Source organism: Chelonus insularis, unplaced genomic scaffold (assembly GCF_013357705.1).
Source record: "Chelonus insularis isolate UGA/USDA-ARS -01 unplaced genomic scaffold, ASM1335770v1 contig_369_pilon, whole genome shotgun sequence".
Lineage (NCBI taxonomy): Eukaryota > Metazoa > Arthropoda > Insecta > Hymenoptera > Braconidae > Chelonus > Chelonus insularis.
In genome coordinates this window covers 137,835-153,004 of record NW_023276529.1, presented here as the reverse complement: position 1 = coordinate 153,004, position 15,170 = coordinate 137,835, and the positions used below count along the sequence as shown (strand labels likewise).

Genomic DNA, 15,170 nt, shown 5'->3' with positions numbered 1-15,170 from the left:
AAATTTTTAATTATTGGGATAATTTTTATGTGCACAGTAAATCATCTTCATGTTTTCTAAAAAATTTTAGATCAAAGTTAAGTGAAATTTTTGTTATTAATTTTCTTTTAGAAGTTATTGTAATGGGGTCGATTTTTAAGATTCATAATTTTGTCATGTATTTACGTTTTGAGACATTTAAAAGTATATCGGAAGGTTTAATGGTAATGTATGTACGTATGTCCGGTTTTTTTTCTTTGTCGATATCTCAAGAACCACAAGAAAGTTTTAATCTAGTTGCTAATGATTCCATATTACTCTAAACAATTATCTATTGTTTATAAAAATTTCAATCTTTTATAAACTAAAAGATGACAAAATTATGGATTTTAATAAATGAGAAGTTTTTTTATTGATTCTTTCGAGTTTAAATTAACAAAAAAAAGGACGTCAGATCTATTTTATGTTGTTGTTACATAATTTTTACTGCACACAAAAAAATCTAATGGACTTTTATCAAAACTTTATATAAGACAGAAATAAAAATGGGAATTTTTTGTCCAATGCTGTGGTTATTCTATTGTGCACTTGAAATAAGGAAAGTTTTGACTGAAAAGATGTATTTTAAATAAAAAGACAATGTTAAGTTAACCACAAATTCAGCCATTTTATAACAAAGGGTTGGTTCAAGTATAAACGAAATGTAAATCAGAGGATCTAAAGAGAAACAGTGTATAAAAAATATAGACAATTCAGATGAAAACATTGTCATGACAAAATACCATACAATGAGTGCACCAATGAAAATAAAACCGAATCGATGCCGTACAATCGAAAGAAAATTAAACGGGTCGTGTGCGTTGCATCGGATCAAGTGATTTTCCTTCTTTTTTATTTTTTATTGTATTTTATAAAATTTTTTTTTTTTTCAATTTAAAAATTTTATTGAGCTCAGCTTTCTTTGAGGTTGCTTGCGTGCATTGCACAGGCATTCAATATACCAGAACACGAATAGAGGTGCGCAGAAAACTTCAGAGAGGTACCCTATTTATTTTTTCCTTTTCACTTATAGAAAGAGGCACCGCAATAAACCCCCATCCTGTCACGGTAACAGTAACCAACGATTTATTGCGTGGGCACAACGAGCGCGCGTACACCAACGCGTTACGGTAATGACTGTGAAATACGACAGCACTCTACTCTTTTCTGTACGTTTGTTACTTCTACCCTCCTACTCGCGGTGAGAAAACACACTAGACTTTCAAATCGATTCACGATCTTTCGAAAACAAAATGTCTAAGTGAATTTATTCATCAGAATTTACAGTCTTGGCAAAATTATTTTACGACTTTCAACTCTTTCAATAGTTAAACTGATCACCATAAAACTATTCAATAACTTATCGTTTCAATTTTGCTTCTTATTATTTATTGCCATATTTACATTCACAGAACGTTATTTATTGAAGAGTTTTTTTTTGTTTGAATTATTTTCATTGAAAAATGTTACATCTCTGTTGTTTTTCATGTTAAATAAAATTTATATTCATTTAGAATAAATTAGTTGATACTAATTGACTATCAACAGCTGTTTATTGATGGTATCAGATTCTAAATGAAGATAATTTAGCTGAACAAATCAATAGAATCCAAGTCTCAGTGTTCTAAGAAGAAATAAGATTAGCACATTACTGGTTTAAGCAGTATGTTTAACTGCTGCTGGATGTTGAACCAAGAATTCTTGACTAATTTATTAATGGATCTGTCTTGCTGACTATTAGAACAATTAATTCAGTAAGAATTACGGATGAAATCAATGGCAAATTTGTTTGATTACAAAAGTAAACTTTTCTGCTCCAATCTGACGTCAACTGCAGAAACTTGTCTTGATTATTAGAGCTTGATTTACCAAAAGAAAATGGAGAACAGTATTTTTAGTTGCTTGCTATAAGCTGTAATGCATCTTTTAATGCAATGAGTAAACAACAATAATACCATCATTGATATCATAATTTTAATAACAAAGGTTTTATCAATTCATTAATAAACAAATATGGAATTAAAAATTTAATTGGTGTAATTTCAGAGAATAAAGTTAATTGTTCCATCACGACTCGAGTTAAAAAAAAACGACAGAAACAATACCTGAAATTTCGAATCCATAATTAGTTTGAATTTTGTTACCTGTTGGTTTTTTGTTTTCAAAAGATTGTGTTAACCTAGCAAGTATGATAATTCAAAATAAATTACAACATGACTTGACAAGTGGTTTATCAAACAAACTGCGAGTATATACATTAACGTTTTTTTCTCTTCTGGAAGCTTGGTGGGTAAAGTCTTGTTCATACTCTCCAGGGTACGTTTGGACGTTGATTCGATTATTTTTACCAGGATATACACATTGCGCTTACATCCCACGAGAAATTATCGGACACGTCACGAATGTTTTTCGGACATTGGTATAATGGAGTTGAGGTCCATATGTGTGTGTGGATGTTGAACATAGGTACATAGATAAATGGAAAAAATGTAGTAAGGGTTAAACAGATAAATGTATTTTCGTTATTGTCATCTATCTATGTAAAATCGACCAGAGTTATTTGGTCTCTATTGCACCATGCCTCGTGAACGATTTGTGGAGGAATGTGTTAGGAATTCGTTAAAAAGGGATTCTTTTTTAAATAGCATCGAAAAAAAGCCTTAAATCACCAGTTATAATAAAAAAAAATTGCTTATTCAAGTGAGTTAAATTTTTTTTTCTTTTTCAATTCAAATATTTATCATGTTCGTTGAGGTTCAAGGAAGTTCTTTGAGGATTAATCAATGTCCAAAAAACATTTCAATGTACGAATAAATACCGCGCGTTTTTTGTGCAAAAAATACTGTTCAATTCAAAGTGATAATAAATTTATATTAAATACGTCAAATTCATCGCAGTTTATTTGATAAAATCTCAAATTACACACTCATGTCGGGCTTTTTCTGCAAATTTCATTATTAGTAACTCTTCATAATTGACGTAATTATTAGGATTTTTATTGTTATAATTTTCACTGTGATATTATAAAATACCAATAAAATTTACTGTGATAATAAAGCTAGCAAATGTAAATAAAAAATTGAAACAAATTATGGGTAAAATAAATTTTAAATTAAAGAGATATTTAAAACACGATGTATGAACGTAGATGTGTATTATGGTGCACATTTAATTCATTGGATTAGAGGTAGTGGTATCAGCTAGTGGTAGAGTTGTGAAATAATCAGACGGGTTGAGAGGAAGTAGAAATAAATAAAATTTACTAGTTTTGTGTGATAAAAGAAAAGAGTGATGAACTTTTATGGGAAATTATTCTGATTGTAAATGTAAGATAAAGACATAAATAAAAATTAGTTCATTTGTCTTATCAATTGTTGCGGTAGTGTAATTGGTAACGCTTTGCGTGCGAAAAGATGAAATAATCTTTACATAACAACTCTCAAACATTTTTAATTGATTATTTTTTGTTCAGATTTTTATGAATGTTGATAAAAAGTAGAATGATAAGTTTTTGAAATTATTTAATTCTAACTAATTGATGTTTTTATAATATTATATTACTATAAAAAAATTTAAATGGGTTTAAATTACTTTCTAATCAAGAATCATTTAAAAAGAAAAATAGATGAAATAATTTTTAATGTTCTAGTAAAGATTATTTATTGTTATCGACTGTCGATAACTGTATTGTTCGCCATGGCAGTTAACCTTTTTCCTTCTTGTGCCGAAATATGTATATACCTATACCAATTAAATAAATGAGGTTATCGAAATTAATTGAAGTATTTCATACTCAGAAACAAGCAATTTCTAAAGACGTTTTTGATGCCAAGAAAGCTGTTGAAAACTCACATTCCCACGAACAAAATTGGTATTTGTTATTCAAGTAATAATGTAAAATAAGAAAGTAAAAAAAACCTTGGAGAACTCAAAATTCTATTTGAATTGCCAATAAGACTGTTGTGTGCTTGACCTACAATCGAATTCTGCAATAACTAGTTTTTTCTAATGATTTTCGATTGGTTGTGCATATCCACACATATATATATACATATATACGAATAAAACAGATGCTTCCAAGCCCTGAATCAAACCCAATCTACTTCTGAAGCTGTTCCACATCAATCTGATAGTCTCGCATAGGCGTAGGTACTCGTATGAAGCCTTCCTCGATACACGCAAATATATTAAAGTGTGGTTTGGTAATCGATTCTTTTCGACACTCATGCGATAGACATACATATTTTCAACGAACGATCTAACGTATATTTAAAACGTTACAGTAGAAATACGTTCGTCAATTATCGTTAGAAACCTTAATTAATATCTTTTGAATAGTTACATAATAATACCATCCAATAACTATATTTACAGCTTAAATAGATAATGAATTAATTCGTAAATGAATATTTAAAATTATTTTTTTTTTTTAAAAGGATAGTTATATTTATTTATCTTTAATTTGATTTATTATCATATTATTTTATTTTCCTTAATTTTCTTTATACCCTGGAATGCATGGTCGTCTTTGTGGATCGTGCATTTAAGAGTACAATAATCATCGTTCAAAGAGATAACGACATAATGTTAAAAAGCAACGATGGATTAAAGTGCGCGACGTGCTCGAGTTAGTTCACAGAGGCATGGCGTTGTAAAGGTCTAAATTAGGATGGTAAAAGAGTGCAGTAGGGGTTGGTGGGTTGTGGTGGGGTGTTGAAGGTGCTTGTATGTGGTTCAAGTTGAGGTTCAGAGGCGCGATATGGGTCGTATTATGGTGGTTAAGATGGTTAAGGCTAAGGTGGTTACCTGTCGGGTAGGGTAGTCCGAAACTAGGGTACCCAGAATAGCCGCGGCCTGCCGCGTATGCCGCGTACGCTGCCGCTGGGAAACCTGTGAACAATATAATAATATTTTGTTAATTATAATTATCATTTTATACAAAGTAAAATTTTTTTTTATTACTTTTATTCATCATTCCATCCATTTAATCTTTAAAATAAATAAAAGTTTTATTCATTTATTAACTGCCAGTGTTTGGCTGACTTATGATTTTATTTTTTTTTTTAGAAAAATAAACACTATATATCTGAGTATTCAGAAACTAAATATTTGAAGGGTTTACAATTTTAAACGTCATAAACAATCGATAGTTATTTTGTAGATTAATTTCAATCGCTTTTTGCTGTTCACCAAAATGTTATAGTTTGTTTATGGTGTTTAATATTGTAACCACTTTGGTGTTTAATTATTAAACCAGAATTTATCCAGACTTGCAGTGAGTATTTTTTGGGAATTGAATTTAACTTTTTGTAGGGTTAAATTAAAGGATTAAAAAAATCCGGTTTTATTGATTTAGTGAGAAAGTAAGGAATAAAATTTTTTTAATAGATTCTAATAAATACAGAAGTAGTGATAATGTTTGAAAACGGTTTTATGGATTCATTTATTGATAAAGAGAATGATTTCTTATGATTACTATTTAGCTTAGTATTTGTTTTCAACAATAAATTTAAAATTGACAGTAGAATGATTGAAAAAAGTAATGTTCCAAGTGTTTTACTATAAGATAAATATCTCTGAGAATAGGTATAGTGTAGGAAAGTTTTTATATTCTAGCATTTTTATATGTTTCAAAGAAACTGTACGGAAATAGAATAATGGAATAAAGTGGAATTGTGCCAGAATATTTGAAAAATGTGGCCAATAATCAAGCGTGACAACTGGTATGTCCGCCTTACCACCAAAGTTGCCGAGAAACTCGTACATATTTTACTTACCATCAGGTAATGCTCCCAGGGACCACATAAAATCTACAAGGAAAAACAAAAATGATTAATAACTTTGATAAAAATAGGAGTGCATTTTAATTTCCGGGATTTACTTTAGTATTCATTTCTTTTCTCTTTCTCATATTCATCGTTTTTCAATGCATCTTTAATTACAAAAATTAGTTGATTTATTATAAAACAGTATTTTTAGTAGAAACGAATTTCTGTGAAGGACAATTTTTTCATAAAAAAAATAATGTGTAAATGTTATTTACATAATAATCCAGTATTGGTTAAAATTATTCTCTCAAAGCATTTCGTTTTAAAAACATTAAAAGATGAGATCTCCTCTGATGTTCTTCATCGAATCATAATTTTAATTTACAAGAAAAAATGAATTTTAAAATAAATAATAAACTATTTGCATAATATTTAATTACTGCATACAATGTAAATATAATATTCTCTTTTATTACCCATGTCTTTGATAAAATTATAAAAAAGACATGCTTTCTCTAAAATAAAAGTTCCAATACTTAAAAAAAATGAAAAAATATTTATTTATGAACCTAAAAAATATTTTTTTAATTTCCATCAACAACAAAAATATAAGAAATGTTTCAACTTCGATAGTTTTTTCAGAAAAAAATACTGCTGGGAACAATTTAATCAACACTGTATTATGTATAAGCAGAGCTTAAAAAAAACCCAGAAATTCGTATCAATGAGAAAGAAGAATAATATTTTGATTGACTTTAAAATTGATATTCCGAAAATGGAAAATATTTTGTGGTGAAAAATGGAATTAAGTAGTATATGAGAGAGGCAAAGTGAAACAAAGGATAAAAAACAAAAGGAATTAAAAGCTTCTAGGTTAAAAATATAAATATATATTGCATCCATGAAATTTCATAATTTGGATTACTAAAATTTAAATAAGATCACACAACTAAAAGACTGTAGACTATCGCATTGACTAGGCTGGTAAATCGACTAAACTGGTAATTGTAAAATAGGTTACTAAAATAATTCTACAACGCGTCCGAAGGTATTCCAATCTCTACGACAAATCAAAACCTTATTCTTAGATTTCTATGATTAATTGTTTATGTAGCGATTACAATATTTGGTTAATTTAAAATTGTAAAGTTAATTTAATAAGTATTCTAGGCTTTTTCTAAATTGGCTTAGATTATATTGACTAAAAGTAAACAATCTATTGGGATCAGACTTAAAATATTCATTTTGGTATTAAACATTATCAAACAATTAATATTCTGTTTTATTTAACAATATCTCGATCCAATAAGCAAATTATTCATTTAAGCAAAGTCAGTTAAAAATAACAAAAAGTTCTAGTTACTTTGTGATTTTAAAATAGTTTTAGAAAAAATTAAACAAATTTCAATAATGATACTTAAAACAATAATAATAATTAATATTATTAGATTTCTTATCTTACTAGTGGATTAAGAAAATGAATATATTTATGATCTCAGTAAATTATTTACAAACTACAGACACATTTAGATTGACGATATACAATATTAAAGAAACACTGACATCAATTCTACACTACTGACTCGCTAGTTTATCTAATTTCCATATTGATATTTTGCTCCACAATGTACGCAGATATGACAATATTAATTATGTAGCTTTGATTTCTAACTATATTAAGTACACTGATATATAAAATATATATAATTAATATTAATAGTTGTAATAATTTCGTACCTAAATTTGCTACTGGACTGTGGTTTGGATGTCAAACTGACGTGAGGCGTCAATTATTTGTTTGATTTGATTTTTCTTATTAAAGAGAATCGTGTCAATTTTCCAATGCAATTTAATTATTAATATCAGTTAGTTCACTTTGTAAATTAAATAAAGAAAAAGAGGTTTTAGATTTATTTAAACAAATTTATACAGTTAATATTAGAGATAAAAATAAATAAAAAATAGTTGATCAAGCTTCGATTTATTTAAGAAAATTTAAATGTAACTTTACATTATTTATTTTACGATAATAGATAATTCAAAAATAATTATATACTCTTAATTGATTTATTATTGATTCATTGAATTATTTAACATTTTTTATTTAACAAATCATCGCGTTAAATCCGGCCTCAATAAAAAATAAATAATAAATAGATATTTAGAAATAAAAAATCAAAAAAATTGTAATAAATAATAATTGTGTGAGTAACATGAGAAAAAAATGCCTGATGTTAAATTTCTGTTTCTACTTACGAAACTGACAGTGTTGCGCCTCTCGGGCATAGTACTTTCTAGGGCACACGTAGTCTCACGCATTAATTAATAATTAAAGGTACGTTGTAATATATCTTGAGAAATGTTTGATTATGTACCACGACATTAATAGGTAGGTTCAAGAGAAAATACGGGTATACGGAATGAGTATATTTAAACGTATACCCGCTACAAGGTATTAAATAGAATACGTAACTATTCATCGTCGCATAATAGTTTATAGTAGGTATAACTTGATAATAAGTCTCATTATAGCCGCCTTTGCCCGTTCCCAGTAGAAGATATTTATTCTATAACTTTATATCAATAAGAGAATAAGATTATTTATAACAGAAATGATAAAAATAATATTGTTTTAAATGTCTGCTTGATTACATTAATTATTTTAATGTAAATAAATAAACAAGAGTGTATTATAATTCCGATATAATTAATTAATTATTTATTGGTTAATATTTATTTTAAAATGTCTTCCACGGAGAACGACCTATGACATATTTCTAAACTAACGGCATTAATAACGGCTTTGTTAAATACTAATCTGCTAATTAATAATAAATATCAATAATCAATAATAATAACAATAGTATTAATAATAAGAACATATATACTGTTCACAAATTAATTAATAATTATAGTCTAACTAATTATTTAATTCCTAAAAGGATCACCTAGAATATTAATTATGGATTATTTTAATTTTTATTATTTTTAATACTAAATATATAACATAAGTGTTTACCTATACCTAAAGTATACTCCGATATGTTTAAATCTATTAGTAAGTAATCAAAATAATAATAGATAGTTTTAATTATCGAGAAATGAAGTAAAAAAATTAATCTAATTTTATATAATAAAGTTTTTTTTATAAAATAGATTTTTTAATATCAAATTCTACGTAATTTTTCATTAGTAAAAAAACAATATTTTTATATATATATGTGGTTTTTTGCTTTTTTTTTGTAAATATTTTGCCGTTATTTAGTTTCATTTGTGTTTTAGGTACTTAATGAGTAAATACTTATGAGCTTAAATTGTTTAACCACTTTTATACACGGAATGAATGTATATGTTAATATATATATAGATATTTATATATTTATATATATATATAAATTTTGAATAATAGATGTATATAATTTTTTTATAATTATTATAAATAGTTTTATTGATATTTTATTCTTATTAGAATTTTTAGCTTTCAGAATGATTTTTTTTTTACGAATATAGAATATTTTTAATACTTAATATTATGAAATTTCATGAAGTTGTTGCGAGAAATGTCTGAAAAGGCGCAACAATAATTTTACGAGCTACTTTATTGACATCAATCCTGCTCGCGTTCTTTCATTCGTTGTGTTTCTTAATTTTGTTGCATATTCCTTGATGTATTTTGCAAAATTTTATTACAATTCTTTTCATCAATCTTTTTTAGTCATTTTATTCTTTACATCTCAATAGTAAACAAATGAATATACGAAATGCCACCACACGGAATGTGTACTTATTATTACAAGAGTTTTTTTTTGTTGTACTTTAGTCCAATATTTTTAAATTCAGAAAATCCTACATTTTTTTATGACTCCTCTAATTAATGTCTTGTCTTCTGATCATTTTATTTATTACAACTTAAAACATGTTTGTCAATCAGTATAATTAAATTTATTATTAAATATTTATATACTAATTTTTTAAAAAAATGATTTGTTTCATGTTAAAAAAAAAAGATTTAATTAATTAGAAAATTAAGAAGGATTGAGAAAAAAATGAAACTCGATTACCGGAGATAAAAATGCGATGCACACTTTTAGAGGTATGTCAAACGAGTAGATTTTTTCCCCATTAAGATTATCTAAGTTTCACGATAGCTATCTAGTAAATTACGGAAAATTGACAATCTTTCAGTTCTTATCGACGAGGGACTACGGGAGGATTTTTGATCGCCTTGTCATCATCACGAACTCATTCGAAAGCCTCGTGAGAGGTAAAAGTGGGTGAAGGGGGAGTTTTGAAAAGGGAAATTGAGAGCCCCGTTTCGCTTGAACCAGTTGCCACCCCCGACATGCTTCGCCAGCTGAAGGCATTAAGTTCCATAGGATTTTAATTGAAGTGCTTTTAGCGGTAATTGTGATAGACGCTGAAACTTAATTATTCGATATAGCCGGTGGGCTTACGGTGAAACTGAATTAGGTACTTCGCAGCTGGCATAGTTATTATCCTTCTTTTCTCAGAATACACGGGGTATTTCTCGTCGTTACCGATTCACATCGTGGTTCGATAATAAATCGCCAAGTGTCCTGCTTGCTCTTCTCCCCACTGTCGTTTTCTCACTCGCGTTCCTGTCGTCCCGTTAAATTTATATTCATTGGATCGCAATGTTCGAGCGAGTCCTCTTGATCGCAAGGCATTGAGCAACTTGAGAAAAGTAATTCTCTATCTTTCTACTATTTTTTTTTTTCGCTAAGTTTTTTTTTTGAACACTTCGTTATTGTCTATATATCTACGCAATCTGACCATTTCTACTGCTACTTCACTACCAGTCTTTCGTGATGTGCCTTCACATTTTTTTTAATTTATTTGATTGACGTTACTTTAGGCCCCGGTTTGTTTCTACTTTCTACTAAAATCAACAATAACATAAAAATCCAATTTCAGTTGGATGCTGAAGTAATAAAGTTCAACTTCATTGTGATTTGAAATGCCAACTTCAAAAATCGCATCAATTATTTTTGCAATAAAAACTTTAAAAGAAACTTTTATCGTGAAAATCGTTAATTAATAAATATTTGAACACTTTGAATTTAAATAAATGTTTCTTTTATCTATTAAGTGAAAAATCCTCCAATGTATTTGTAGCAGTTTAGTACTAAACTCTTGACAAAATTGGGAAGGCAAAGTGCTAATGAGTTTCTATGTTTACACTCCAGTTTCTACTCTGTACGTTGTGATCTCTGGAGGCGATTTTTGAAATTAGCAATTATCATTGCATTTGTTAATGTTCTTCAAATAATAGAATTTTTGTTCTTAGAAAATTTATTCGACGGAAAATTTTTTCACTATCAGCCTTTCTCATCTTTATAAACTTGAATAATAAATTAAAAAATCTATCACTCCCTAGAATAATTTACGTAAAAATAAATAATATTCAGAATATCCCACTTCCCAACAAACTAAAAAAATACTAATACTTTCTTCGTTGAATATTTTTGTTACGAAATAATATCACTAGTGTATGACTTTTGATAACAGTAAGTCTAGTCAATTAGAATCACAGTGTTTCTTGTATCAAACAGTCTCATATGGAATTTTAGATCTAAGAAATTCAAAGAAAAAAATTTTGAACCTTAAGGTAGTTTGGCATTCACATATTGGTAGTTAAAATAGCAATGACTCTCTTTTATTTTAAGTACTGTTTTTGATATTAAGATGTTTTCCACTGAGGGTTAACCTGTGTCGATTGTTAATAAATCATCAACTTCCGGTAAAATTAAAAAAAGATAGTGACAAGAGCTCGTGTATTTTTGTAATACTTCCAGTAATTGTTTCTCCTAAATAATGTAGTAAAAAAATCTCTTTTTTTTCTTAACTTATAAAAATATGATCTTTCAGATCAATTTCAAACTATCAATGTCAAACTATCTTAAGGCCATCTAATATTAAAAATCTTTCAAACTATTGAAATAAGTAATAAAATGAGAGAAAGATCTGTTCACTGTGGTCGAGAAAGAGGAGTCAAAATCGTAGGTCATAGTCCAATAGTTGGAATGGGATGATAAACAGCTCCCATGTCAAGCCCTTGGACTCCAAGAAGATCACTCATAGAATAAGTTAGAGCAGTACGTGAGGCAGCAGCAGCTGCAGCGGCTGGATGAGGTCTATATGCAGTCGCTGCAGCAGCTAAAGCTCTCTTAACATCATAAACTGCAGCAGCAGTAGGAGTAGCTGCATACTGGTATGTATGTGCGCTTGGTGTGGTGGCAACTATCGGCGCGAGCAGATGATGTGGGGTTACTGCCGTGGCAGCAGCAGCAGCATGAGCTGCTGCTGCTGCTGATGGCAAAGGGTACGGCGCGTAGCGATAGGTTGTTGGGGGTGTTGCGACCATCACCAACTCACCGTATGCACCTCGGCCGGCCGCTCGCGTTTTTGCCAGGTTTGCTGGGAGCATGACTTCTTTTGGTTGCGCTTTTTTACACTCGACCTGCAACACAATTTATTTCATTATGCATTAATGAATTCATTTCATCAGCTATGAATGATCAACATTCAACATCATTCATAGAAAGTGCACATGAACTTCAAGGAAAATTAAACTTGAGTTGAAATGTTGATGATGATAATGAATTTTTGATGAACTAGTAAATTATAATGAATGATTATATCACTTAGTCAATGCAGATGGATTTGAATGGACTAGGATAATCATGTGAGCATAAGAGATTCCCTCAGGAAGGTCTGCTAACAAATAATACGACGATCTAGAGTAAAGTAGTGTAGAGTCCTGGCTTCTGTATACCTGTACCTGTTTACCTCTCTGGTCCCCTGTCCTTAAACCCCTCCGGATGATTTCTCCTGTATGTATGTCAAATACAAATAACCAACGTGCATTCCTCGATTATTCAGTGCATTAATTCTGTTCATCTTCACGTTCATTGTTGGTGGTTAGTAAATAACGCTTCTATGATGCAGAATTTACTTTCATCTTGGATTTCATTCAGCTAAGAATGTTATCAAGTTGCAGGGAAAGTAGTTCATGTGAAGTTACTTTTTTATTTTTTATAATAAAAATTTTTTTAATAAAAAAGTACTTCACTATGAGTTATTTTTAGAAAGAGAATTCTTGATAACTTGAATCTATTGGAGTTTTAATAAAATACCAATGCTATACACAAGTTAGTTTAACTTAAAAGGAGCTCATTTCTTAGGATTGTAATCTTTAGATAGATTGAAAACTTACCATTTTGTTGTTGATTTCGTGGAAGTGAATTTCGCACACTTTGTCGACTACGTCCTCGCTTTGAAACGTGACGAAGCCGAAACCTGTAAAAGAACAAATATGAAAAATAGAATAAAATAGTACTTAATGAAGTAAAGTCTTCTTTACTCCTAGTAAATTAAATGATTTATGATTAGAGTCCAGAGCTTTCACTAATTATTACAAAGTATCCTCCTCCTCCATGCAAGATTATATAATGATGCAGTGAATTAAACGGTCAAACATTCAACTTACATGGTCTTCATTAAGCTTAAAGATTAGAGAAAACCGTTGGAATTTAATTAATTAATTTACCTTCTATTTTTAAAAAGAAGTTGGTAAAAGTTTGTCATTGCTTCAAATAATTTCGTATTCCCATTTATTCTTCTTTCTAAAGAGCTTTTACTTCCAGTTGAATCTTGGATTAATTATTCAATTGATGTTTATTTCAATAACATAATCTTGGAAGAAATATTTTTTCCTTTATTTATTTATATTGAAAATTTCAGATTAATAATTGAAATAGAAATCCAAGTAAAATATCATCAAAACAAATTAATTTTCAATTCAGTAAAATGAAAAATGACATGTTAGAATATTGCCTAATATTATTAGGCAATGTTCCAGTAACGATTGCTCCTATTATTCCAACATGAAGTTGTTCAATCTTCCATCCAACAAAAGTCGATTATAAAAACACAAGATCTGTACTTATTCATATCATTTAAACGAAAATCAGAATAGCTTTTATTTTTCTCATCCTTCATTTTCATCATTGTTAAGCAATTGTTGGTTTTTTCTATCATTTCTTAATCTTCTACCCTTCTGAATGTTAACTCTATCAACTCTTCTTACGACAAAAACGATCGGGTCACTTAAGTAACAGAATTTATACCTCTCTTACACTCAGGCATCAAACTTCTCTGAACCACAAGGCTTTTCATTCCTGATGGTTTTCACAGTTGGAGTTTGACCATGACTTGACACCAGCATCATTTAACTTGCTACAACCTAACTCTGTGAAACATAGAACTCTAGGATCTTATTTGCTTGTTGGTCTACGTTGTTCAGTAAGAAGTCTGCTGGATGTTGAATTCTTCATTCAAAACTTGATATTAATTTTCAACAATGTTGAAATAAAACATTTACATTCAGAATTGATTTAAATGTATATTTTTTATATTTATGATGAAGTAACATCACATTTATAAGTACATAAATGATGAAATTAATGTTGTTTGATATAAATTTTCCAATGGTTTTATCAAGAGCTTAAATTAAATTAATGTTTCATTAGGAGTTTAACAACGAAAATGAAGTGTACAGTTGGTGAGTAATCCCTAAGGGATCTCAACAAATTCCATCCCAAGTCAACAAAGAAAAAAAATGGGAAAAAATAAAAAATATAGATACATCCAATTGGAATTTTCATAAGGGAATTTATCCTCCCTTTTCAAAGCAAACGCATACCGTGAGTTCACCTTTGGCTGTTTTTTTTATACAGAATCAAACAGATAGAAGGCAAAGTGGTTTCCTACTCTCTCACAATCCCATTGAGATTCTCTCTTGCTAATAAAAAAAATTGCTGATTCATCCTTTGCAACACGTCTGCCAGATGTGCCTATTTTAATAAAAAAATAGCAAAAAAAATATTGCCAAAATATCCACCACGAAAACATTTACTTTTTATTATTTTTTTCTTTTATATTCACTCTTTTATACTTTCTTGGACATTCGCTAAACTACTTTTCATCCTTTTAGCTTCGAGTTTCTTAAATGATCCTTAAGAATATCCAGCAGAGGAAAATTACCATCGGTTATCTTCGTTTTTCTCACTTTCGCTTTTATTTGCCGTCAGAAAGTTCACTTCATTTTTTATCTTACCCTCAAAAGAATCGTCCATATTACCAGACACCAAGAACTCATTTAGTTCATTTTCTTTTCTCTTTATTATTTTAATTCATGGTAAAAATGCAAATTGTGCTAAACTTTTGCTTAACAACGGACGGTATGGTTCATTAGAAAAATTAATCTGAGACAGAATTGTTTTATATTAAAATTTTTGAGGTTTTTTCTTCGCTTCAGACGAAAAAAAACAAAGCAAATATTTTTAAATACTACAAGAATTG

At 28.9% G+C, this 15,170-nt stretch overlaps 1 protein-coding gene across 4 annotated transcripts in view; it reads right to left on the bottom strand.

Moving 5' to 3' along the window:
- Positions 1 to 15,170, bottom strand: part of Rbp6 (RNA-binding protein 6) — a 178,148-nt gene that overhangs the window by 27,043 nt on the left and 135,935 nt on the right. For all 4 annotated transcript variants that reach the window (XM_035083758.1, XM_035083756.1, XM_035083759.1 and 1 more), the window contains exons 4-7: positions 13,024 to 13,106; positions 12,183 to 12,267; positions 5,796 to 5,828; positions 4,825 to 4,908 (exon numbers count right to left, since the gene is read on the bottom strand). In XM_035083758.1, the coding sequence (XP_034939649.1) occupies positions 4,825 to 4,908; positions 5,796 to 5,828; positions 12,183 to 12,267; positions 13,024 to 13,106 (285 nt within the window). The remainder of the gene's footprint in view (positions 1 to 4,824; positions 4,909 to 5,795; positions 5,829 to 12,182; positions 12,268 to 13,023; positions 13,107 to 15,170) is intronic.